This window comes from Gobio gobio (assembly GCF_949357685.1).
Source record: "Gobio gobio genome assembly, chromosome: 4".
Lineage (NCBI taxonomy): Eukaryota > Metazoa > Chordata > Actinopteri > Cypriniformes > Gobionidae > Gobio > Gobio gobio.
The window spans coordinates 60777951-60803115 of NC_137100.1; the positions used below are offsets into that span (position 1 = coordinate 60777951).

General features: G+C 36.8%; 1 protein-coding gene across 1 annotated transcript in view; it reads left to right on the plus strand.

Annotated features, from left to right (window-relative positions):
- Positions 1–25165, plus strand: part of spef2 (sperm flagellar 2) — a gene marked incomplete at both ends in the record, with an annotated part of 29356 nt that overhangs the window by 3877 nt on the left and 314 nt on the right. Inside the window, 30 exon segments of the mRNA XM_079815298.1 lie at positions 718–797; positions 953–1121; positions 2715–2903; positions 2992–3179; positions 6251–6419; positions 6555–6774; positions 6904–7007; positions 7166–7256; positions 8141–8193; positions 8286–8389; positions 9245–9577; positions 9579–9665; positions 9987–10141; positions 13856–13998; positions 14855–14982; positions 15063–15201; positions 15978–16115; positions 16277–16434; positions 17581–17664; positions 17752–17872; positions 19045–19168; positions 19260–19385; positions 19511–19649; positions 20745–20974; positions 21189–21295; positions 22009–22191; positions 22413–22502; positions 22785–22955; positions 23214–23408; positions 24906–25028. Of these exon segments, the coding sequence (XP_079671424.1) occupies positions 718–797; positions 953–1121; positions 2715–2903; positions 2992–3179; positions 6251–6419; positions 6555–6774; positions 6904–7007; positions 7166–7256; positions 8141–8193; positions 8286–8389; positions 9245–9577; positions 9579–9665; positions 9987–10141; positions 13856–13998; positions 14855–14982; positions 15063–15201; positions 15978–16115; positions 16277–16434; positions 17581–17664; positions 17752–17872; positions 19045–19168; positions 19260–19385; positions 19511–19649; positions 20745–20974; positions 21189–21295; positions 22009–22191; positions 22413–22502; positions 22785–22955; positions 23214–23408; positions 24906–25028 (4341 nt within the window).

Sequence of the window (25165 nt, forward strand, 5' to 3'; positions counted from 1 at the left end):
GTAACATTATGAATGGCTTTACTGTCACTTTTGATCAATTAAATGCATCCTTGCTGAATAAATTGATTGATTTCTTTAAGTTATTTCCCCCAAAAATAAATAATAAATTCTTACTGACCTAAAACTGTAGTACAATGTTGCAAAAGCTTTCTATTTCAGATAAATACTTTGCTTTTTAACTTTATATTCATCAAAGAATCCTATAAAATATTGTACATAACTGTTTTCAACATTGATGATAATAATACATGTTTCTTGAGCAGTAAATCATCATATTAGAATGATTTCTGAAGGATCATGTGACACTGAAGACTGGAGTAATGATTGCGAAAATACAGCTTTGATCACAGGAATAAATTACATTATAAAATATATTCATATAGAAAACAGTTATTTTACATTTTAATAATATTTCACAATATTATAATTTTTGTTGTATTTTTAATAACATAAATGCAGCCTTGGTGAGCATAAGAGACTTCTAAAAAACATAAAAAATCTTACAGATCAAAAACTTTTGAACAGCAGTGTATGTTCTTCACCACTCTTATGCATAAGTATTACAGTATTGAGAATTACCATAAGGTCATTTCTGGTTTCTTTTTCATTTTGGGATAACACTGACAGGCTGGAATATAAACGGTCCATATGGAAAGACATTACAAATTGTCAAAGGTTGTTTGATTGTGACCCTTTAAGATGAAGTATGATTTTCAGCATGTTCATCGTGAGATAGAACAGTTTGAGAAGCACCAGAAGAAGATTTCTCCTGCTGGTGGTGAAGCCTTGCTCTACAGGTATGTTTGCATAACTAGGAATGCAAAAAAAAAATACAGAAGCTACAGGCAAGCAAGCTGACATACCGTTCAAAGTTCGTTCACTGACTGTCTTATTGCTCACAAAATCTTCATTAGATGAGCTCTGGGATGTAACTTGTAACTTGGATTTACAGTGGCCGTGTGACCCAGCCAATGAGTACAGGCGACAAAGAACAGTGGAACAAGGATTACATCGAGAACATCCGTCAGCGTCTGGAGGAAGACTCTGCTGCCCGGGAACAGAGAGAGATGCGGAGACGACGTGCCCTGATGGAGCAACTCCAAGCCCATGAGGCTCAGCAGGTGACCACTGCCGTCGCTTATTTCAACCCTATAAAGCCTGCTGCATCATATTTGATACGCACATTTCTAAGGCCTCTAAATGATCACCATGATCAAAACTTTGCTGGAAAACCAGTTGAACACAATCTACTACATGCCTTATACATTTTATATGCTAATACTTTTAGCAAGTAAAAGGACTTTTAGTATAATTGTAAAAACATGAGCTCATGGTTCATCAGCTCATGGTTCACGTGTCTGTCTGCTGTGAAATCTATCTTTACTGATTTGTATAAAGCAAATGTTTATATTGTTAGTATCAAGATGAACACTTACTAGACTGACGCAGCTTAGGTTTACTTGATTATCCTTGCATCATTTAGAAAAGTCATGTTAAAATGTAAGTAACAAATGTGATCCATCAGGCTTTTGAGGAAGGTTTATTTGTTCATCTCTGTTATCATTGCATTCATTGCATTATGTTTAAAAACTACAGAGCTTTGATCCTAAAACTAAGCGATTAAATACCATCTATTATTGGGACATATAGATTGACAACTGAAATTTATATGCATTTTATGTAAGTAAGCTGCTATACTGCTATAAAGATCTCACTGATTTACATTACAGCTTTACATTTTTGTTAATATAAATATCAGCAACTGCACCAAACTACATATTTTTGCTCAGTTTGGGCCTCGGAAAATTTTGAGGTGTTTTTTTCCTCCTTGAAGTCTGATCTTCATATTCTCATTATATCATGCTATATGAGCCATAAAAGCCTGATGTTTCAAATTTGATACTCAACAAAAAACTCAAATACAAACTTTTTTTAAGATGCGTGTTTGTTTGGTTTTTAGATTTTGTCTAAAGAAAATCTGACTATTGTTAATTCATATGTCAGGCTTTACAGGGTTAAACATCAGCTGTGTTAGGAGTGCAATAGCAATATAGTGCAATGGTTAATACTATGCAAAATATGTTTAGACTACTGTAAGTCACACTTAAAAATGTTTGCCCCAGTTTCACAGACAGGGCTTAGATTAGGCCAGGGTTAGGCCTTCAATTAGGATATTTAAAGCTGCAATCCGTAACTTTTTGCGCTCTAGCGGTTAATAAACAGAACTGCATGCGTCTCGCGGAAGAACAATGCAGCCGGAGCTACTTCTCTCTGTTTATGTCTATGGCAAGTCACGCAGGGACTGTGCTCCTCCGCAACGGTTCCTACCAGACCAGTCTGAAATAGTCCCAATATAAACACTTATCATAAGTTTACCATAATGATTCAGGGTAAGACAAAAACACGGTTTGGAAAATGTATTCAGGTTGTACATTCTCAATATATAAGTTTTTGTAAATCTTGAACACAAAAAAAGTTATGGACAGCAGCTTTTAGAAACGTGCCCTAGAAAAAACATTACTTATTACATTATTTTAAGATATATCAGAGCAAGATGCTTTCAGTTAAAACAGCTCAAACTTGCATTTTAGCCTGGGACTATAGGCTTAAGCCTTGTCTGTGAAACTGGGGGTATAAATGTCAATAAAGTGTCTTTTGGCCAGCAGCGTATGTCTTGATCATATCTGGTTCTTGCACTGATATTCTTTCTGCAGGAGGTATTGCGAGAGGAGCAGATGGTCAGTCGATTGATGCGTCAGACGCAGCACGAGAAGAGGATCACCGTGCAGCTGACGCAGATAAAACAGCAAAAAGAGGTCCTTCGACAGAACCGGATCTTCCAAGAGAGACAATACCAGGAACGCCGCCTTCGAGACTTCCAAGAGGCCTTGGATAGAGAAGCTGTGAGAGAACATACATACACACATACATACAAACAAAACAACCCATAAAGTTTCTGATTATGATTGTCCCATCCCTGCCGCTGCCCAGGTTCTCGCCCAACAGGAGCGTCTCGAGCGCAGTGAACAGATCAAGATGGAGCATGAGCTACACAAACAGCTCGTCGCCGAGCGCGCTCAGGCTCGCTGTCGCAAGCACTTTGACATCTGCAGAGAAATTCTGGGACAGACTGTGGATCTGGCTACCAAAGCTGGAGAATATCGGCTCCTCACAGCCAAGTATTTATGTCCCTGATCATTCTACTAAACAGCAGTTATGGAGTTCATGAAAAGCTCATGATGAAAAATAAACATTTTCTTGCTATTCAAAATAAAAAAAGAGTTCAATTCAATGTGCTATGTAAAATAACTTTATAGTGCATTATAATACAAATATAATTTTTTGATCATAAGTTTCTTATGCTCACCAAGGCTGCATTTTTTAATCATAAATACAGTAAAAACAGTAATAGTGTGAGATGATATTATTTCAAATTAAATGTAGTTTTCTATATGAATATATTTTAAAATGTAATTTATTCCTGTGATGCAAAGCTGAATTTTGAGCATCACTACTCCAGTCTTCAGTGTCACATGATCAGGGCTTGACATTAAAGGGTTAACTTAGTTCACCCAAAAATAAAACCATTCTGTCATTAATTCCTCACCCTCATGTCGTTCCAAACCCGCAAGACCTTCGTTCATCTTCAGAACACAAAAAAGAAGACATTTTTGATGAAATCCAAAAGCTTCTGACCCCTCCATAGACAGCATTTTAATTAACACTTTCAAGGTCCAGAAAGGTAGTAAAGACATTGTTAAAATAGTCCATGTGACTCCATTGATTCAACCTGAAGCTGCGCAAAAACAAACAAAAATAACGACTTTATTCAACAATTTCATTCTCGTCTGTTTCAGTCTCCCACGCAGTTTCTGTTGTAAATAGTGCAGCTCCTGCGTCTTCAAACGCATGCGTCCTGGTGCTAAAGTGAACAGCATCGGCTGCCGTAGATCTCAAAAGCACTGCACTTTTTTCACAGCGGAAACTACATAGGAGACTGACACAGGCTAGAACGAAATTGTTGAATAAAGTCATTATTTTTGTTTGTTTTTGCACACAAAATCTATTCTTGTCGCTTCATAAAATTAAGGTTGACTCATTGGAGTCACATGGACTATTTTAACGATGTCTTTACTACCTTTCTGGACCTTGAAAGTGTTCATTAAATTGCTGTCTATAGAGGGGTCAGAGCTCTCGGATTTCACCAAAAATATCTTCATTTGTGTTCGAAGGCCTTACGGGTTTGGAACGACATGAGAGTGAGTAATTAATGTCAGAATTAAAAAATTTGGGGTGAACTATTGCATTTTATATATAAAATCTCTTTGTTTTAGATGACTTTTTTAAAGACTACAATGGAGAAGTGTATAGCCTATATTATATATTCCATTGTCCTTTATTTAACCAGGAAAAACCTTCTGAGAGTAAAAATCTTTTTCAGAAGGTTTTTCCTGGTTAAATAAAGGACAATGAAATGTATAATATAGCCTATACACTTTTCCATTGTAGTCTTTAAAAAAGCCATCTAAAATAATACACTAAGTGCAATGTAGCAGGGGCGCGGGAAGATGATTCTGGTTGGGGGTGCTGTTTTTTTTTGGGGGGGGGGTCTACACATTTGAATAAGAAACAATATCGAGTCTATAAAACACGAAGCACAACAAGCATATCGGTGAGAACAAAAGGGTTAAAAAGGGTTTAATAAAAGGCTTATTGAGCTGTTTACAATGTCATATACAATAAAAGAGCAAATTGTATAAAATTAAATGAACGCAAAAAACCTGCCTACCTTACCAGAGCATGTGAGTGAAGCTCATGAACTCAAATCCCGCTCCCACATGAAATATCTCTGTACTGTAGCGTAGCCATTAAAACGCGTATTTAGTTTTATATATTTAAGTATTATAATGGGCTTTTTTTAATATTTCATTTGGTCTACGTTGATGATTATGAAAAGGGAACAGGACACAGCGAAATATGTCAGAAGACATGGGGGTCAGAAATGATTTTGACCACTTCATTTGTCGAAAGCCTTTCTTTAAAGTGAATTTCGTTTTGTATAAATTGTATCTTAGTTTTAATACATTTTTTATCAACCGATTGCCTTGATTTAATAAATAATAAGTAAATATAGCAGAGTAAGCCAACAATGACATGGAGCCGCCGGCGCTGCATGAACAACGGCTTAAATGAACAACTACTAGAATAAAACTTTAGTTGGGGCAGCCCTAGCTACTTATTTCAGACAGGCCTATATTCGAACCAGCATGTCACAAAGGGCATTCTGGGTTGAGCGTGCAGTGCTGAGCGTAATGAGCTTCAGAAATTAACGAAATCTCCTGAAAGGCGCTCTCACTCTGGAGGAAATATTACAGCTCTTTCAACGCACACCGCAATGGTCACAATATGACCTCATGTGGGCTATGTTTTAAAAACATAATTCAACTCATAGATAATACTTTTTAATGGGCTACCTAAAGTGTTTATTACAAATAAATTACTAAATACTAAAAATGAATAAATGTAAATGAACAAAAATGTGCATTGCATTTGCAATCCTGTGAAACCAGGGGGTGCTGCTGCAATGTAGTGTTGTTAAAAATATGGATTTTCAAGGCGTATCGATACTGAAATATCTGAAACGTTTCTATTTTCCAAAGAATAGATACACGATACTGTGCTTTCTCTTGTCTCTCATCTCTCAGACAGCGAGTTACACACAAACCTGCCTCCTCTCTCTCACTCATTTCATTTGCTGTGGATGAATATTGTTGGTGTTACAGGGCTGGAATTTCTGTGTGGGATTGCACATAATTTTACTCATTCCCGCAGATTTTATGCTCACACCCAAAGTGTGCGCACATACATCCGCATCTCAGTACTAAAGTAGTTGTTTTTCGCTGCTTATTGCGCTTAACAGTTGAGAAAGAAAACGCATGTGTAACAGTATAATGGATTCGTGCGTCAGGTCTTAAAGTGACAGCAGCCTAATACACCTGAGCCAAGTTTTTCCCCAGTGAAAATGTGTCTAGTAACTCTTGAAAACCCCGAGCCACAGTGTCTAGTGAGCAAAAAGTTAATGTCAAGCACTGCACATGACCCTTCAGAAATCATGCTGATTTGCTGCTCAACATCCATTTCTTTTTTTAAATGTTGAGAACAGTTCTGCTTACTGACCTCAGAAAATAATATTGTAGGTAAAAATCGAACCAAAAAAAAGGGTAAAATGGTCATCTTCACTCTTTCTCAGTCTGGTACCAGTGAAGCTGATGCAGGAGTGGATGGAGCTGTTTTTCAGTGGTAAGCCGCTGTATGAAGTGGCCAGTGTGCAGCCCACACCTACTGACCCCACACCAGAACAGATCATTGAGCTGGAGAAGCTCCACATACTCAATAATCAAGACTACAACCAATATGTGGTAAGGACAGCATGTTGAGAGTATTTTGAGTTATTGTAGATTAGTGTAAAGTATTAAATAACAGTCGAGGGGTGGACTCATTTACATGCCAGTGCTAGTAGTATGTATGTGCATCTTTCTGTCTGTTCACTTCAGGCCATGATGGGTGAGTGGGTTTTGCATGAACAGGGCGAGAATCGAGCCTCACCAGTGAATAATGACATTCTGGATCATGTGTTGAACCGTCTACAGAGCATGTTAGTCCGACCCATTTCCAGCACTCCTCCTCCCCTGTTTCCCCGTTTCACCATCAGAGCGTGCATGCTGGGAAAAACCCACTCGGGCAAAACCTCCGGCCTCGCCAGGATCAGCAATGGTAGGAGTTGATGCTTCATCATAGTAAGAGCTGTACTGGAATGAAAAGTGGTATGATACATCAGAACTGTTTTAAAGTGCTATGTTATACTAAATTTCCTGATGCTGTTTGTTAATCTCTGGGAATCAGTTCTTGGCATCCATGTGCTCTCAGTCACCGCTTTGATCCAGGATGCACTATCAGCCTATCAGGAGGAAAGACAGGCTGCGAGTGAAAGCCAAAAAGTGTCACAGGTCAGGAAAACTTACTCTTAGTATTATGTAACCAACAGATCTGGTCATATTTTTTCAGCAAAACCTTTATTAGAACAGTTTGTGATCTATTTTACTACATTATTTACACTGCTTAATTCCCTGTTGGGGATGACCATATATTTGCCATGTATTTTCAGAAGAACCTGGAGAGAAACGGTTCTCCGACAGAAGGTATTGAGCAGCCTCAGAGAGATGGAGAGGAGGAGACATCCTCCCCTCTAGAATCAGGTATGTGAGAGTTTTAAACCTTTAAAACATTATTGACATTATTTACAGTACCATTAAAAAATTTGGGGTCAGTAAGATTTTTTTGGAAAGAAAATAATACTTTTATTCATGAGCATTTAGTTGATCAAAAGTGACAGTAAAGACATTTATAATGTTACAAAAGATTTAGATTTTAAATAATTTATTGAGTTTCCACAGAAATATTAAGCAGCACAACTGTTTTCAACATTGATAATAATAATACGTGTTTCTTGAGCAGCAAATCATCATATTAGAATGATTTCTGAAGGATCATGTGACACTGAAGACTGGAGTAATGATGCTGAAAATGCAGCTTTGATCACAGGAGAATACATTAATTTATAAAATATGTTTAACTAAAAACAAAATAAAATAATGTTTCACAATATTTCTGCATTTTGATCAAACAAATGGAGCCTTGGTGAGCAGAAGAGACTTTTCAGAAACGTTCAAAATTATTACCAACCCCAAACTTTTGAGAAATTTGAAGATTGAACATTGAAGATTCATACGCTGTTTTTATTCATTTGACTATGTACCTATGAATGACACAGTATGAAAATCAAATCAATCAATAAACTATTCAAAGGGTTATTTTTTTTAATTGTCACACATTTTAGTCCTATTGTTTGATTACATGGGTTTTATTTACTTTTATTGATTTCTGTAATACTTTATTTCTTATAAAAAATATATAAAACTTCGAATTTATTTCTGTATGTATTATGTACATTTTTTCCACTCTTTTTTCTTTAATTTTTACTGCATACTAGTTATTTTGAGTTTAAAAAGAGTTTAATTTACTATGGAAATGCTCACTCAAGTTCCAATAGTGATCAACTCTCACGTATGTCTCACATCAGGACCGCAGGCTCATGAGACTTCTGGACTTCCTGAAATAGAGGACAAAGAAAAAGTAAAAGCAAACACAAAGCCACTCTCCACATAAACTCTCTGTATTTACTGCTCTTTGATATGGTTCATGACGCACAATGCTGTGTTGTGCAGTGGCCGTTGCGAGCGCAGTGTGGTGCAGCGGTAGAGAAGGCTCTTAGGGCTGGCAAAGCTGTTCCTGATCAACTTCTCGTCGACATCATAGTGGATGCTATCAGGTAAAGAGCTGTAGGCCTTACGCTTCTTTATAAATAATGCTCATTTTCTGACTTCACAGTTGTTGTTGTTAACATAAAATGTTTAATTTAATGCATATTACATTACTACATGACACTCTCTGGAATATTTGATTCTAACTTCTGATTCAAATAATTTTGATATTTATTCTACAAAACATTTCAAATCTCCCATATTAGTGGGTTAACTGATATGAATTGATTACTGTTCAAAAAATTTGACTCAGGAACCCATCTAATTCTGTAAAAATCAGGATGTGCTATACCTATATGGTAAATCTCAACTGCTAGATTGTTATATCATTACAATGTCCAACTTCACATACATACAGAATTCTCACGTAAGGTGATGATGCTATATAGAAAATGAAAAACAGAAAACATTCAGGAGATGTATATGCCAGCAAACAGAACAATTTAATAGTAGACTCCCACACGGGTTACGTTTCGAGCAAAGCAGGCTCTTCATCAGACAATTAAAAGTGTACTCAACAAACCTTTATAGTCACAGGTGACTAATCAAGAAACACAAAACAGAAAATACAAAACATATTTTAAAAAATAAACAAAAAATTGTCATGGAACACAAAGGCAACAAAAAACAATACAAGATACTAAATGTGAAAGGCAAGAAAAGAAAAAAGAAACCAAGAAAAAATTATTTTGAAAATGTATTTATTATTTAGACAATTTTTAAACGGACGAATATCAAAGATTCTTGGTTAATCACCTGTGACTATAAAGGCTTGTTGAGCATACTTTTAATTGCCTGATGTGACTTGTAGATAGTCTAGTTCTTTAACAACCAGTTTGATTCCCTCCTGCTGTGTTCTTCAGGAACATCCCTGCTGGTAGTGGCTGGATTATTGATGGGTTCCCAGTGGACATCAGTCAGGCTCAGATGCTGGAGAAAGCCCTGAGCGGGACAGAACCGGATGAGGCCGAGACAAAAACACAAAGCATCTTATCCACATACAAAAACACGCCTAAAGATCCAAGTCCTCCATCCCCTGCACTGGACGTAGTGCTGCTGTTAGACGTTTCAGACGAGCAGGTTCTGGAGCGAGCCACTCACCAGGCTGGTGAGATTATGAAGATTGAAATGCTAGATTTTATGAACTTTAACATCAGTTTCTCTTACCAACATGACGGGCATTGTTGTTTTAGTATGTAATAAACTGTGTTATCTTTACTTATTAGTAGACGGAGCATCCTTGTCTGATGACAAAAGCCTGGGGACGAAACAGATACAGCACAGGTGTGTGAAAGCGTACTGTGGTTGTTTTCAGTGCACGGGACATATTTTCATCATATATACACATAATGTATACAGTTGGAAAGATAAAAGCTCGATTTTGTAATGCCCAAAGAAAACGCATAGTGTCACCAGTTTCTAGTAAAAAAAATTATATTACATCATCCAGGCAAATCCCAGTGGATAAAATGAAGTTCCTTCCTAACATTTTTTTCCTTTTCATTGAATGCTGTTTCATCCGAAAATGATATATTATGGAGGAAATGTTTTTTTTAAAGATTCTTTTAAGGGACAAAATGATCTATGTTATGGTTTCTTTAATAGAATTATTGGGTTCCACGACACATGGCCAAAACTGGAGAAATGGTTTGGTGACCGGCAGAATATTCTTGTGAAAGTCACAGCAGATGTAGATGAGGAAACTCTCTTCAAAAACGTGGAGATGGTTCTGATGGACACTATGGACTCTGTTGAAAAAGGTACATTGACTTTTAACTCTTAATGTGACCCTGTACCACAAAACCAGTCATAAAGGTAAATTTTTTGATATTTAGATTTATACATCATCTGAAAGCTGAATAAGTGGTGTATGGTTTGTTAGGATACTTAACCGAGATACAACTATTTGAAAATCTGGAAACTGAGGCTGCAAAAAAAGCTAAATATTGATAAAATCGCCAAATTAAGTCCTTAGCGATGCATATTACTAATAATTATACATTTTTGATGTATTTAAGGTAGGACATTTACAAAATATCTTCATGGAACATGTTCTTTACTTAATATCCTAATGATTTTTGGCATAAATCGATAATTTTGACCCATACAAAGTATTGACTTATGACTGGTTTTGTGGTCCAGGGTCACACACACACACACACGCACACGCACACGCACACGCACACGCACACGCACACGCACACACACACACACACACATATATATATATATATATATAAAATTTGCGTATGTGTTTTTGTGGAGTATAGTATTTGATACATCAGGCTTATATAGGATGATATAGTGAGAATATGGAGCTCAGTTTTATTCAGAGGCCCAAACTGAGCAAAAATATACAATTTGGTGCAGTTTCTGATTTTTATATGGCCAAAAATTAGGATGAAGTTCTGGTTGCTTGTAAAGTAAATCAATGAGATCTTTAGATTAGATTAGATTAGATTAGATTAGATTAGATTAGATTAGATTAGATTAGATTAGATTAGATTAGATTAGATTAGATTAGATTAGATTAGATTCAACTTTATTGTCATTACACAAGTACAAGTACAAGGCAACGAAATGCAGTTTAGGTCTAACCAGAAGGGCAATAGCAGCAAGTGCAGGATATACAACGTTTGCATAAGTGCAGGACATGGATATGTACTGAATATATATAAATATATCTATAAATAGAGAGATGGTTATTACTATAAACAGAATTTACAGGTGAATATGTACAGTGAATAATATACAGATGGTTATTACTATAAACAGAATTTACAGGTGGATATGTACTATGAATATAATATAATATACAGATGGCTATTACTATAAACAGAATTTTACAGATAGAGGTATACAATTATATGTTAGGCTAAAATGAGGAATATGGCAGTGGATTAAGGTAGTGCAATAAATTATGGACAGAAGCAATCAAAAAAAAAGTGTAAAAGTGCAGTGGAAAGTGATTGCATATTACAGTTAGAAGTACGGTGCAAAATACAAATGTAAACAGTTGGTACTGTAAATAACAGTCGGCAGTGCAAATGAGCATCATCCAGTTACGGTGTGGTAGTGCAAAATGCATAAGTAAACAGTTGTTACTGTAATAAACAGTCGGTAGTGCAAATAAAGTGAAGGCGGATGTGAGGTAGGAGAGTTATCAGTATATGAGGGAAGTGGATCAACGGGGGTTTGAGTTCAGTAAAGAGACCGCTCTGGGGAAAAAACTGTTCTTTAGTCTGCTGGTCCTGGTCCTGTGGATCCTGAAACGCCTGCCGGAGGGCAGGAGAGAAAACAGTCTGTGGGCTGGGTGAGAGGAGTCCTTGAGGATGCTGGAGCTCGATGCAGACAGCGCTTCCTCTGGATGTGCTCGATGGCAGGTAGTGGAGTCCCTGTGATGCGCTGGGCAGTTTTCACCACCCGCTGCAGTGCCTTGCGCTCCGCAACAGAGCAGCTCCCATACCACACTGCCACACAGTTGGTCAGGATGCTTTCTATTGCGCAGCGATAGAAGTTCACCAGGATAGCCGAGGAGAGCTGATTCTTCCTCAGTGTCCTCAGGAAGAAGAGGCGCTGGTGAGCCTTCTTGACCAGGCTGGAGGTGTTGGTCGTCCACGACATGTCCGCCGAGATGTGGATCCCCAGGAACTTGAAACTGGAGACACGTTCAACAGCCATTCCATTGATGTGGATGGTGTCGTGTGTGCCTCTTGACTCCTTCCTGAAGTCCACGATGAGCTCCTTCGTTTTGGTGGTGTTGGATCTCCTCCCTATAGGCAGTCTCATCGTTGTTGCTGATGAGACCAATCACCGTTGTGTCGTCCGCAAACTTGACGATAGAATTAGATCCATACACAGGCTTGCAGTCGGCGGTGAAGAGGGAGTAGAGAAACGGGCTTAGCACACAGCCCTGTGGTACACCAGTGTTAAGAGTGATGGATGTGGAGCAGGTGAATCCTGAACGAACATTCTGGGGTCTGTCAGTTAGGAAGTCCAAAATCCAGTTACACATTGAAGTGTTGATGCCCAGGTCTCCAAGTTTGGCTACTAACTTGGTTGGGATGACAGTGTTGAATGCTGAGCTGAAGTCAACAAACAGCATGCGTGCGTAAGTGTTTTTATTGTCCAGGTGAGTGAGCACAGAGTGCAGTGCCATGGAAACGGCATCCTCTGTGCTCCTATTGCTGCGGTAGGCAAACTGGTGTGAGTCCAATGTGGATGGTAGAGAGTCTTTTAGGTGTTCCAGGACCAGCCGCTCAAAGCACTTCATGACGATGGGTGTGAGTGCTACAGGGTGGTAGTCATTAGGGCACCTCGGGTTAGAGTGTTTTGGCACTGGCACAATGGAAGTGCTTTTAAAGCATGAAGGTACAGCTGCTTGGGCAAGAGACAGGTTGAAAATGTCTGTAAAAACCTCAGCGAGCTGCTCCGCACATGCCCTGAGAACACGACCAGGGATGTTGTCTGGTCCAGCAGCCTTGTGCGCGCTGATCCGGCTCAGTGACTTGCAGACATCTGTGGTGGAGAGTGTGATTGGTGGGTCAGCTGAGGGTTTGAGCTTGGTGGCAGTTTCTCTGTTGTCTCTTTCAAAGCGAGCATAAAAGTGATTTAGCTCGTTCAGGAAGTTGACATCAGTGGCTGCGGGGGTGGAGTGGGGGGGTTTGTATACTGCTATACTTTATAGCAGTATAGCAGGCTACTTAGATAAAATGCATATAAATATCAGTTGTCAATCTATATCTTCCAATAATATGTCTTAGTAAGATGATATTTAAATGCTTAGTTTTATTTATTAATGATAGTTTTTTTTTATTGCGGGGGGCAAAACATATGCAATTAATACAATGATGATTGAGAGATGAACAAATAAACCTTCCTCGAAAGCCTGATGTATTATATTTGATATTCACTTTTTTTTTCAACATGACTTTTCTAAAACATGATGTAGAGATAATCAAGTAAACCAAACCTGCTTCAGTCCAGTAAGTGTTCATCTTGAAATATTACTAACAATATAAGTTATTCCTACATTTACTTGAAAAAAAATCAGTAAAGATTTCACAGCAGACAGACACGTGAACCTCGAGCTGAAGGGGGACGTTTTTACAACTACACTAAAAGGACTTTTACTTGCTAAAAAGTATAAACCATCAACCAGACGGCATGTAGTAGAACATATGCAACATTTTTCTGCAAATTTTGGTTCATGTTGATGATTAAAAGCCTTAAAATTTGCATATCAAATATGTAGCTTTATAGGGTTAAGCTTCTGTTCTTCTCTACAATTTTCTGCAATTAATTCAGTTTTAATTGTTACAGACTCATCCAAACATTTTGTAGACTTGAAAGTTTGAAAATCTCACATTTTCTACCTACAACTTTAACATTATTCATTTGCTGCCTTTCAAACACCTATATGTCCTTGTATAAATGTATGTCTAGTGAAGTGTGCTCTCTGCCCTGACCCATAGAAGCAGCTCTGGGTCACTCCAGGAAAATGTCTGTGTCCTCCTCAGCTGAACACACCCGTCCAGAAAGTGCCTGTTCTGCTAGGTCTTCACCAACAACCCCAAAATCTGCTAGAAGGGTCTACGTGGAGGAACCCTTACCCAAGGCACATACACACACATAACACACCTTCTCTCAGAAGACTGTCATTTTCCCATGTTTAATGGAAGCATCCAACATTCAAAGAGTCATTACACTTACCTAGTTTGTTCATTTTTTTTTTATCATTTTGATACTCTGGTTGGTATGCGATTTATATGCCAATGACTCTTAAAGTCTCTTAAAGGAGTTATATAATGAAGGAATGAAATCATAGGAATGCTATGAAATCATATGTTACTGTAGTTCACACTGTCAATGCCAAAACCAACGATGTAATTTTCAGGCCTCAAAACATCCTCCACATTCCAAAAATATAATTGTATTGCAGTTAAGCATAGAAAAAATAAAGTATGCTGTTTTTCTGATATCAAACAAATGTGTACACTACCATTCAAAAGTTTGGAGTTGGTATGATTTTTAATGCTTTTGAAAAATACAGTAACATTAATATTGGTAGAACAGTTTTTACTAGTTAACTTTTTTTTAAATGTAATTTATTTCTGTGACCAAAGCTGAATTTTCAGCATCATTACTCCAGTTTTCAGTATCACGTGATCCTTTAGAAATCATTCCAATATGCTGCTCCCGAAACATTTCTTATTATCAGTGTTGAAAACATAATGAAATCATGATACATTTATTTCAAGATTCACTGATGAATAGAAAGTTCAAAAGAACAGCCTTTATTTGAAACTGAAATTTAATATAGAACATCTAAGACTGTATAGAGGGCGTAACATGGTTGTGAACAACTATACTGAAATGGTTTTTGGCACAAAAAAAAACAATTGAAAAAAGTGTATGATCCATTTATATCATGTCAGTTTTTGTGTTTTTCTCTTATGTTCATCTTTTTGCAGGAGATCCCAGAGTATCTTGTTCCGTACTGGGAGACCGTCTGTAATTCATATGTGACTAACGTCAAAACAGTGATGCAGAACCTCCGCAGTGAACGCGAGATCATCATTCACCACCTCTACAACATCCGGTCAGAGAACAGCGCTCGTCTGTGTGTGTCGTGAGAGCCTGTGTGTGTGAGTGTATAACGTGTGTGTGTTTGTGTTTCAGGGAGAACTTCAGGCATTACCTACAGAAGCCGGATCTGAAGCAGGAGTTTGTAAGTGCGTGGCAGCGCGATTATAACAGCGTTCATGACAACATCAGAAAGGACGAGGAGACCAAAGGAGAGCTCCATCAAAGGCTGGATGTGAGAAAAAAATAAAACATTTCCATCAGTATTTTTGTCTTGTTTTCCAGTACAAATATTTAAACATTGTTAAATCAAGATACATTTATTTGAAAAGAAAAATTACATCAGATATAAAGATTTTATGCTTAAAACAAGTGAGGCTTTTGAATTACATTTATTTGTTAACCTATTGACTGAAATTCTTTCTCATATTGAGTATAAAATCACTGATATCATGATACATGATATTTCAGAAGATGTCATTTTGCTTCTAGTAAATGTATCTTCTTGATTTAAGAATGTGTGCTGAAAGATGAGACTAAAATACTGAGTAAGAAAATATTTTTTCTAGTGTAAAGCTTTTCTGCAATTTCCCAGGCATAAACATGCTATATTTCAGCACAGAAAACACAGATGTACAAAACCAAAAATCACATGTTTTATAACATTTTTAAATGTTTATTAACTTCAAAAAGAAAAAAATCAATGAAGACTATAAGAAGGCCTTAACTTGTTTTGTGTGAGTTTTATTTAAACCTTAATGTTAAATGTTTTTCAAGTATTTTAGTAGTTTCAATGTGTTACAAATTTGTATTTATTGTTAAAAACCAATCAAATTTGATGGAAAAAAATAAAAGTAGTGCAAAATGTGCACAGATGCCAAAGTTAAAAAACATTTTCAGTGAGCATTTGTTTGCTGCAAGTTTATCACAGATTAGCCATAAATAAAACATTTTCGCAATAAAATATGTGTTCAAAATTGAATTCTAATCAGCGTGTTCATTTTTTTGCAGGACTTGCGTGAGCGTCTGTGGGACATCTGTGATAAGCGCAAGGAAGAGGCGGAGCAGGAGAGAGCAGAAGTCATTGATGATGGCTGGTTAGACGATCACACTGCTGTACTCATTAACCATTATTCTGCATTAATACAGGTAACACACACACACTCAGTCTAACACATCACAAAACTACCTAAGATGAGTTTGAACTTTAATGGTTTTCTCTCTCTGTGTGTGTGTGTGTGTGTGTGTGTGTGTGTGTGTGTGTGTGTGTGTGTGTGTGTGTGTGTGTGTGTGTGTGTGTGTGTGTACAGATAGAAGTGGGCCGCTTTCAAGACTCCCTGTGTCTGCTGAGAGATTACTATTCAGCGATGTGTAAAACTGCGTTTCCTGAATCCACACCTGGCTTCACTCGCATCCCATTGCTTGACATCACTGCAGATGAGCATGTCGAGCAAGAGGAGTCAAACAGGTAAAAGGAAGCATTACATAGAATGATTTATCGTCATTACAGACATTACAGGACTATAGATCTTCTGCCGAGCTACTGCAGTTGTCCATCTGTATGTCTCATAATGGCTGTGTTCAGAATAGCATATGCTAGTTTTGCAGTATGCATGCAAATTTCCACCTATTTACCAAAATGTCCAGTATAAAACAAAGCATAGTGTGTGGAATGTTGTATCCCAAAATTCAGTGTGCTTTTATTTTAACCTTCAATTTCCAGTGTGACAAATGAACTGAATTAACATTTTTATCATAGTGCCTGCACTTGGTCACCACTTGTAGCGCTAAATATGTTCATGATGAGGGCATGTGTGACAAAGTAAGGTCAAGTAAAGTCACTTCTATTTATATAGTGCTTTATACAGACTGTTTCAAAGCAGCTACACATAAATAAACTGGAAAATAACAGAATTAATGTAATCAATCAATTATGAAACATCCAATTTTAGCTGTAAAGCAGCTCTACAGAAGACAATAATGTCATTATTCAACTTATTTTAGCTTCAGTTCAATAACTATCAAAGTTAATTCGATAAGAAACAAGTTCAGCTCTACAGAAGACTATAGTGTCATTATTCAGTTCAAGTCAGTTCAATGTTGATTCAAATGAGTTCAATGACAGTGCCAATGTTGCAAAGTTAGTTAGTGTCATTATCCAGCGCAATTGAGTTCTCGTCCTCTAGTGTCAGTGCAGTTAAATCGATAATATTACTGAATATTTATTGTCTTTTAAACATTTTACAACGTGGCAACAATGTAGCAATATGTGTTGTACATGCTCTTTTAATAAGCAATATACGGTTACACTTATTTTAAGGTGCCCGTGTTACAGTGTTATTATACATATAAGTACTAAGTAATAATAATTCCCTGCATGTACTTACTTTAGGGTTGGGTTTAGGGTTATGGAATTATGCCTAATATTACAGTAACCACACACTGTACACACAAGGAAACTGTAAAGTGTTACCCAATATACTACTGTGTAGTGACCGTTACACTAGTCTTTAATTCTGAACATAGACATTGTTTTTTACAGTAAAGATGTTTCGATAGACTCTAAGGCACCACAGTGAGATACCTGATAAAATATTATACATTGTTATTTCAGCTCTGGCCCTGCGCTGTTAGAAAAACCTGCAAAGAGTGCTGAAGAAAAAGACTCTGAAATGGAGGACAAGAAGAAAATGAAAGTGTATGTGTGCTTTTAATTTTTGTCTTTGGGTGTGTATAACAATGATGATCATGCTTGTTGAATAACTGGATATGTTTGTGCTGTCAGGTTTCCATTGGTTTCCTGCAGATCTCCCACTTCTGAGCTCCTCAGACAGATTCTGCACCATCCTGATGAGAAACTGCTGCAGGAGTTCTTCCAGACAGCACTCACCGCGGTCAGGAACATGGTGTGTTGGCTATCAGAAATGTATATTAACGTTTTGCTGTTAAGCTTAAAAATATGAACCATATTTGCCATTACTGATCTTCTGACGCACACATGCAATTGTTTTATTTTTTTTAAACTTACTGCATCTTTAAGTTAAAGCAACGAATATTCCTCCGAACTACATCATGTTCAAATAGGAGTGCGGTTGTAGACGGAAATCCTTGAAATGCCCTTTTTTGGGAACTCAAATCTGTAAATATGTAGAAATCGAGTCAAAATGCAGATGATTTGAAAACAATCTATAATTTGATTGAAAAAAAAAGTGGTTGAATGACTTGTAACATGCTGTAACAGAGAAGACGAATTAAAAAAATATAAATCAAAATTGCATCGATGACTTAATAATCAGTAATCACATATTAAAAACAGCTATTTTAAATTTTGTGATTTCAACAATATTCAATAATAATATTGGTTAATAATTTGAATAAATTGTTGAATAAATAAACCCTACCGTTTAAACGTTTCGGGTCAAATCGAATTGTTTTGTAACAATGTAAAAATCATACTGTCATTTTTTTTTTTTATTGATTTAAAGAATCCTTGAGGAATAAAGTATTTATTTCTTTAAAAAAAAAAAGAATACTTTATTCCTCAAGGATTCTTTAAATTGATGAAAAAAATTATATTTCAAATAAAGGCTGTTCTTTTGAACTTCCAATGAGAAAAATGTATCACAAAACATTTCTTCTCTCCACAAAATATGAAGCTGCACAACTGTTTTCAACATTGATGATAATAATAAATATTTCTTGAGCATCAAATCATCATATTAGAATGATTTCTGAAGGATCATGTGACACGGAAGACTGGAGTAATGATGCTGGAAATTCAGCTTTGCATCACAGGAATAATATAAACTTTAAAAATATATTAAAATAGAAAACTGTTATTTTAATAAATGCTGCCTTGGTGAGCAGAAGAGACTTAAAAAAAACAAACTTCTGAATGATAGATAGTGTATTTATATTTTTCATTAATGTTTTATTATAATGTTATCCATGTTTAACATTTCTTAATTTATTTGTCAAAAACAATAGTTCCTACTCAAAATTCAGTTTGGTTGTAAAATGATGATATCTGTGCTGGCACATCTGTCTTCGTGTGTGTTTGCACACAACTGTGTGTCAGGTGATGGCAGAGACGCAGCAGCAAGAAGAAGAGGAAGGTGATGAAGAACAGAAGCCGGTGGAGACACAGAGAGTGCAGACCTCAAACTCTGCTACGGGCAATAAGAAAGCAGGGAAAAAGAAAGGTGAAGACCCTCCACTCAATCATACGTATGAGTTTCAGCGCTGTTCTGTGTTGACGTGTGTGTGTGCGTGTGTGTGTGTGTGTTGTTTTAGGTGCTCCCACCCCTCCTCAGGAGCCCAGTCCTCAGCCCACAGTGGTGAAGAGCCCTGAGGAGGTCAAGAGGATGGCAGAGAGGAAACGAATCAAACAGGAGTTCACAGCCGCACTGAAACGTGAAGGTAAGCCGCGAGCTATTGGCCGACATTGTCTTGTGATGCCCTGTTTTGTACACCATTGTGCAAACAGTACAGATCTTCGGGATGTTCGTGTGTAAACAGTAATAATGTGCTGCGTTTGTGTGCAGAACCAGCGGTGAAGCTGCGTTTGGAGCTGGTGAAGGCTCATGCGCTGAGAACCCTGAGCAGTCTGCAGCAGAGAGCGGAGCAGATCTACAGGAACATGGAGGAGTGGCTGGGAGCTCGCTTCCTGTCTGAGATGAACAGGTGAGAGGAGGGGATGGACGGGTGACGGCTCATCAGCAGAGGATGAGGAAGCTGTCTTGGCTTTCTTGATTAATCCAGAGATGAATGTAAATGATGAATGCACAGAAATAGGAAGGTCATATCACTCCCTGTAATCACAATATAAAACAAAAAAAGTAAATTTTGCTAAATAAATTGACACTGTTAATGTATTTTTTACATTAAGATTAGCATAAAATGAATTCAGTACAACAAATACCATGCTGTATAAAACCTTTATTCATTTTGCAATATAAATTCTTAGTCAACTTGAATATTTTAAATATACTTAAGTTTGTAATAGATTTTTTAAAAGATTTTTTATGTTTTTGCAAGTCTCTCATGCTCGCCAAGTCTGCATTTATTTAATCAAAAATATTGTGAAATATTACAATTTCTATTTTTTCTTGTAATCTTCATTGTCACATGATCCTTCAGAAGTCATGGAAAAAATAGAAAACCAATCATTTTAATTGAAATAAAATGTTTATGTTACTAACATTAATATTGTGATAAAAATATTTTAAATATACTTAAGTTTGTAATAATAATTGTTTTGTAATAATAATTTTTGCTAGAAGTCTCTTATGCTCGCCAAGTCTGCATTTATTTAATCAAAAATATTGTGATTTTTATCACACTATCAATGTTAGTAATATTTTAATTTTATTTCAATTTAAATGATTGGTTTTCTATTTTTTCCATATTAGAATGACTTCTGAAGGATCATGTGACAATGAAGATTACAACAAAAAATGAAATTGTAATATTTCACTGTATTTTTGATCAAATAAAGCAAGACTTATTTTAAAAACATTTAAAATGTATTGTATTATTATTACGAACCAGTAGTGTATGTTTAATACTTTAAATACATTTTCTTCTATTCATTAAAAAACTTTGAAAAATATATCAAGCACATTTAGATGGATAGATTGATTGATTGATTGATTGATTGATTGATTGATTGATTGATTGATTGATTGATTGATTGATTGATTGACATTTACCCCCAAATACCATGTGCTTCTCATCATACTGTACACATGTGCTTATTTTGTTTGCATATTTTTCCAGTATTGACCAGCTGACAGAGTTTATGCGGATGCACATTGAGAATGGAGTTCAGATCCATCATGAGCTCGTGCTGCAGAGCGCTGATTTCTGCGTGGATGGAGACACGCGTGTGGTGCCGAGTCCAGCAGCCGCTCCGCGCCGATCCCTGCTGGAGCAGCCCAGGAACAGCACTCTCACTGTCCAGCAGCTGCACGTCCTCTGTGCTCAGCTGCGCAAGACCACCCCTACTGGTCAGAATCTGCATTACTCCAAAACAGAAGTCAACTTACATGCCAGGGATTGTTCAACCAAAAATAACATTTCTGTCATTATTATTGCTCATTTTTTAAAGAACAATCCCTTTAAAATTGTATGCTAAAATGAATGAACAGAATGAGAGTTAAACTGAACTAAGCAGAACTGAATTGAACGTTTCAGTTGAACTTTATTGTGTTGTGTTTTTAGGTCTGCTGTGCTTTAATGAGTTGACTAAAGTTCTGCAGGACTTAACCTCTCCTCACATGGGTGGTGATGTCCTACCCGAGCCCTGGATGCATATCACACCCTCACAGGTACATCTTCACTCAAACACCTCAATCTCGGACTAACAGAGCAAATTATGGTTTGTTGTGTGTCTTATGTCTGAGTATAATGGCTTCTACAAAAAGAAAAAATGTAGGGTGGGACTTAATTTAGTTCGTCAGGAATTGATTGGATGGTTGTGGTTTGCTATTGGTGGATCTCATGTGAGTGACAGGTTGTCCCGCCCTTGCGCCATTAAACACATCATCAGAGAAGAGAAGAGATGTCACTGTAAGAGGGAGGAGAGTATATTTTGAATAAAGGTTACAAGGGCACATGAGTTTTAATAAAAAAATAATGATGTGCATGGATAAATCATTTATAATAAAAATTGCAATATTCCATAAAAAAATAAGAATTGTCAATTTGAAAATGTCTTCATTGCTTTGGCTTGTCTATTTAATATTTTTCACCTCAACTTCCTGCTTTAATTGGAAATATGTCCAAACAGAAGAAATAACAGTAAATGTTAAATAATAGTAATCTCAACAATATTTTTTGTTCAAATTATAAATTAAAGATCAATTATAAATTCAAAATTAGTTTGGTGGAGCTCCAAACTTAAGACAAAACGTGAGGAATAACCAATTTTGAGATCATCAACGTTACGACGTCATAATTGACAAAAACGAATTGTCAAATTACATGATGCCTTACAGACAAGTCCTTTTAGTAGTGTATGTGTTATTGTGTGTGTGTGTAGGTTGAGGAGCTGGTGTGTGTATTAGCTCAGGACTCTGAGATGCTGGACTGGCGTCAGTTTGTGCTCAGTGCGGCTCTGCCATGGCCGCTTCCCTCTCAGATTCAGCTGTTAAAAACCCTCCAGCGCTTCAGAGCCGTCGACACTGCAGGAACGGGACTCATCACACAAGAACAATACACACAGGTCTGTTACGCTCATGCACATTTCACAGAACATCGCTGCAACGGTCATCTTAAACAACACAGATCTGTAAACACAAACACATGTTCATACAGTGGTACAATCACTTTTTATAATGAAAATATTGTTCCACAGTTACTTTTATTCCAAACCTCAAATATATTATTGTGCTACATTTCTGTGTCTATCAGTTCAGTTTATCATCTCTTTTGTTCTATGATCAGGTTGAATTGTGGTTTCCCGCTGAAAGAGATCCTGTCCCAGACGACCCAACTGAACCCCTGCCCTACGACAGACTAGACAACCTTAAGAAGGTAATGCAAATGAAACTTTATTTATGTTTTTTACTTTGAAAAATTCACAAAACAATCAGCATTAATGTGCCTCTCAAACGGTTAGAAACTGGTTAGGACACTTCTGAAGTTCTGAAAGTTGATTCCTCATGATTTGACTGACCCCTTTAATGCTTTGAGCAGTAAAACATCACTGAATACAGTAAATGCATTAATATTGATGGCTTTGAAAATTTGCCACTCAAATGTTGCTCTAGAGATGTTCTGAACATAATGTGTATGAATGCATGTGTTTTTGTGTAGTTTTTCTTCAGTCTGTTTGCGAGCTCACACTCATCCCCGCTGATGCTGGACTATCTGAGCATGCTGCTGTATTTCTGCTGCCATCCTGAACCGTCTCAGGGCTTCACCAGAGCGCTGGGCCTCGTGATCGGACACACACTGCACTACAAACACACCGGCCCCCTCACACAGGTACACACACAACCATTTGTATTGCTATCTTTGGGAGGATATTTATTGATATAATGCAATCAATATCCCCTTACCCTAACCTTAATTATCATAACTAAGTGCCTAACCCTAATTCTAATCCTAAACCTTAACCCATTTTTATGATAATTAAGCATATTAATCTTGCTTGTTTTCTAGTTGTCATTACTGTAATGTACAAAAATAATCTATTAATTAATGACTCTTGTACTGGCGCAAACCGCTGTGTTCCTGTTGTAGTCTGTGCCGTATATGGAGGGCGTTGGAGTCGAGGAGTGTGACGCTGCTGATGAAGAGGAGAGAGGGGTGGAGTCTGATGAAGTGGGCGTGTCCGTTGATGATGTGCTCAGAGTTTTGAGTCATGGAGATGATCACGTCTCTTCACATCTCAACCGCTTCCAGCCGAACCGCAGGAGCAGAGATGAATTCAGAGAGGTAGAGTTGTCAGCTCTGATCCCAAAACCAAAAAGATCCATCATCCTCAACACCATTTTTAATTCAAAATATAGGCCTAATCAAATGCATTTAACCCTTTTCAATTTAAAATAGCTAGCAATATGGCAAAAATACTTTAAAAAATCCATAAACATAGCCAGGGATCGACATTAACGCTTGTCCGGGACAAGTCGGTTTTTTGAAGGGGCTAGTGAAAGAGAATTTTACTTGCCCGACCGGACAAGTAAATAAACAATAAATAATAAATGTAAATAAATCTAACAAATTATAATTTATTATTAAATTATAAATTATTAATTAGCCTGATTTAAAATGTCAATAACAAAAAATAACTAGGGAGAATGATTCTGCATTCATTTAGTGTAAGTGTCGTTTAATAGTGAATAATAATATAATATATAATGTACTGACGGTAACAAGGTTGTGCTGTTGAGGCTCATGCAGCATCATGAGGAGAAATCGCAACAAATGAGCGCATCTCATACAAAAAATCTCAGTTAAAGGAATAGTTCACCCAAAAAGGAAAATTCTGTCATCATTTACTCGCCCTCAAGTTGTTCCAAACCTGTATGATTTTCTTTGTTCTGCTGAACACAAAAGAAGATATTTTGAAGAATGTTTGTAACCAAGCAGATAGAGCAACCATTGACTACCATAGTAGGGGAAAAAAACTTGAGGGTGAGTAAATGATGACAGAATTTTCATTTTTGGGTGAACTGTCCCTTTAATTTAGTGTGGCAAACATTTAAAATGTGGAGTTTTTAATGTTTAACATATGATAGAGTTAAGCAACATCACACAACCAAGAGTGCTGAATACCATCACGATTGAAAATGTGATACTGATTTAATTTCATTGTTTGATGAATGATTCACTCATGAAGATGGTTACTTGCCACCACCTACTGGCAGTTTAGTTTCATGCTTAAAAGTTATAATTCTTTCAAATATTTCTTATTTGAATATTCAAAAAATATTCAAAGTAATCTCATAACATTTTTTAATGCCGTTGTAATTTTTCAGTGTAAAGTATTTCATTTGATTGGTAACAGCCCTATAGTGTCTTATTATTGTAACTTAATTTATTGATCAAATTTAAGAATTTAAAAGAGAATAAATTATATTTACAACACAAAAAAAACCCTATTTTTTCCAGACAAGCTCATTTTTTACTCGGACAAGTGATTGACAGATTTACTTGTCCAAAGGATGAGCACATGAAAAGGCTTAATGTCGAGCCCTGATAGCTAACAATTATTAACCATAACCAAGAATGTGTGTCTGTGTGTGTGTTAGTTACTCTCATTATTGTCTCATAAATGTAGGGCTGTTTTGTGAAATCTCTGTGTGTCTAGATGTTCACTGTTAAGTATCTGACTCAGTTTTGAAGCAGAGCAACATGATCTGTGGTTCTGTAGATCAGCAGATGATCCAGAGTCTCTACAGGACTGTATTTAATGTGTTGTTGTGTGTTCAGGAGCTGCTGAAGGTGTTTAAGGAGTTGGGTTTTAAGGGTGAGGAGAAGATTGCTTTCTCCACACTTTCCCAGCATCCCTTTCTGCAGGATCTAATGGAAGGATCCTCGCAGTACCTGCTTCCTGTGAGTATAACACACAAACATGTGATCCCACAAACACACTACAACAGAGCTCCATGCCAAACAATGTTCAAATTAATATATAAATAATGATATCTTAAATTCTGCTTACATTAAAACACATCCATTTGAAACATAGC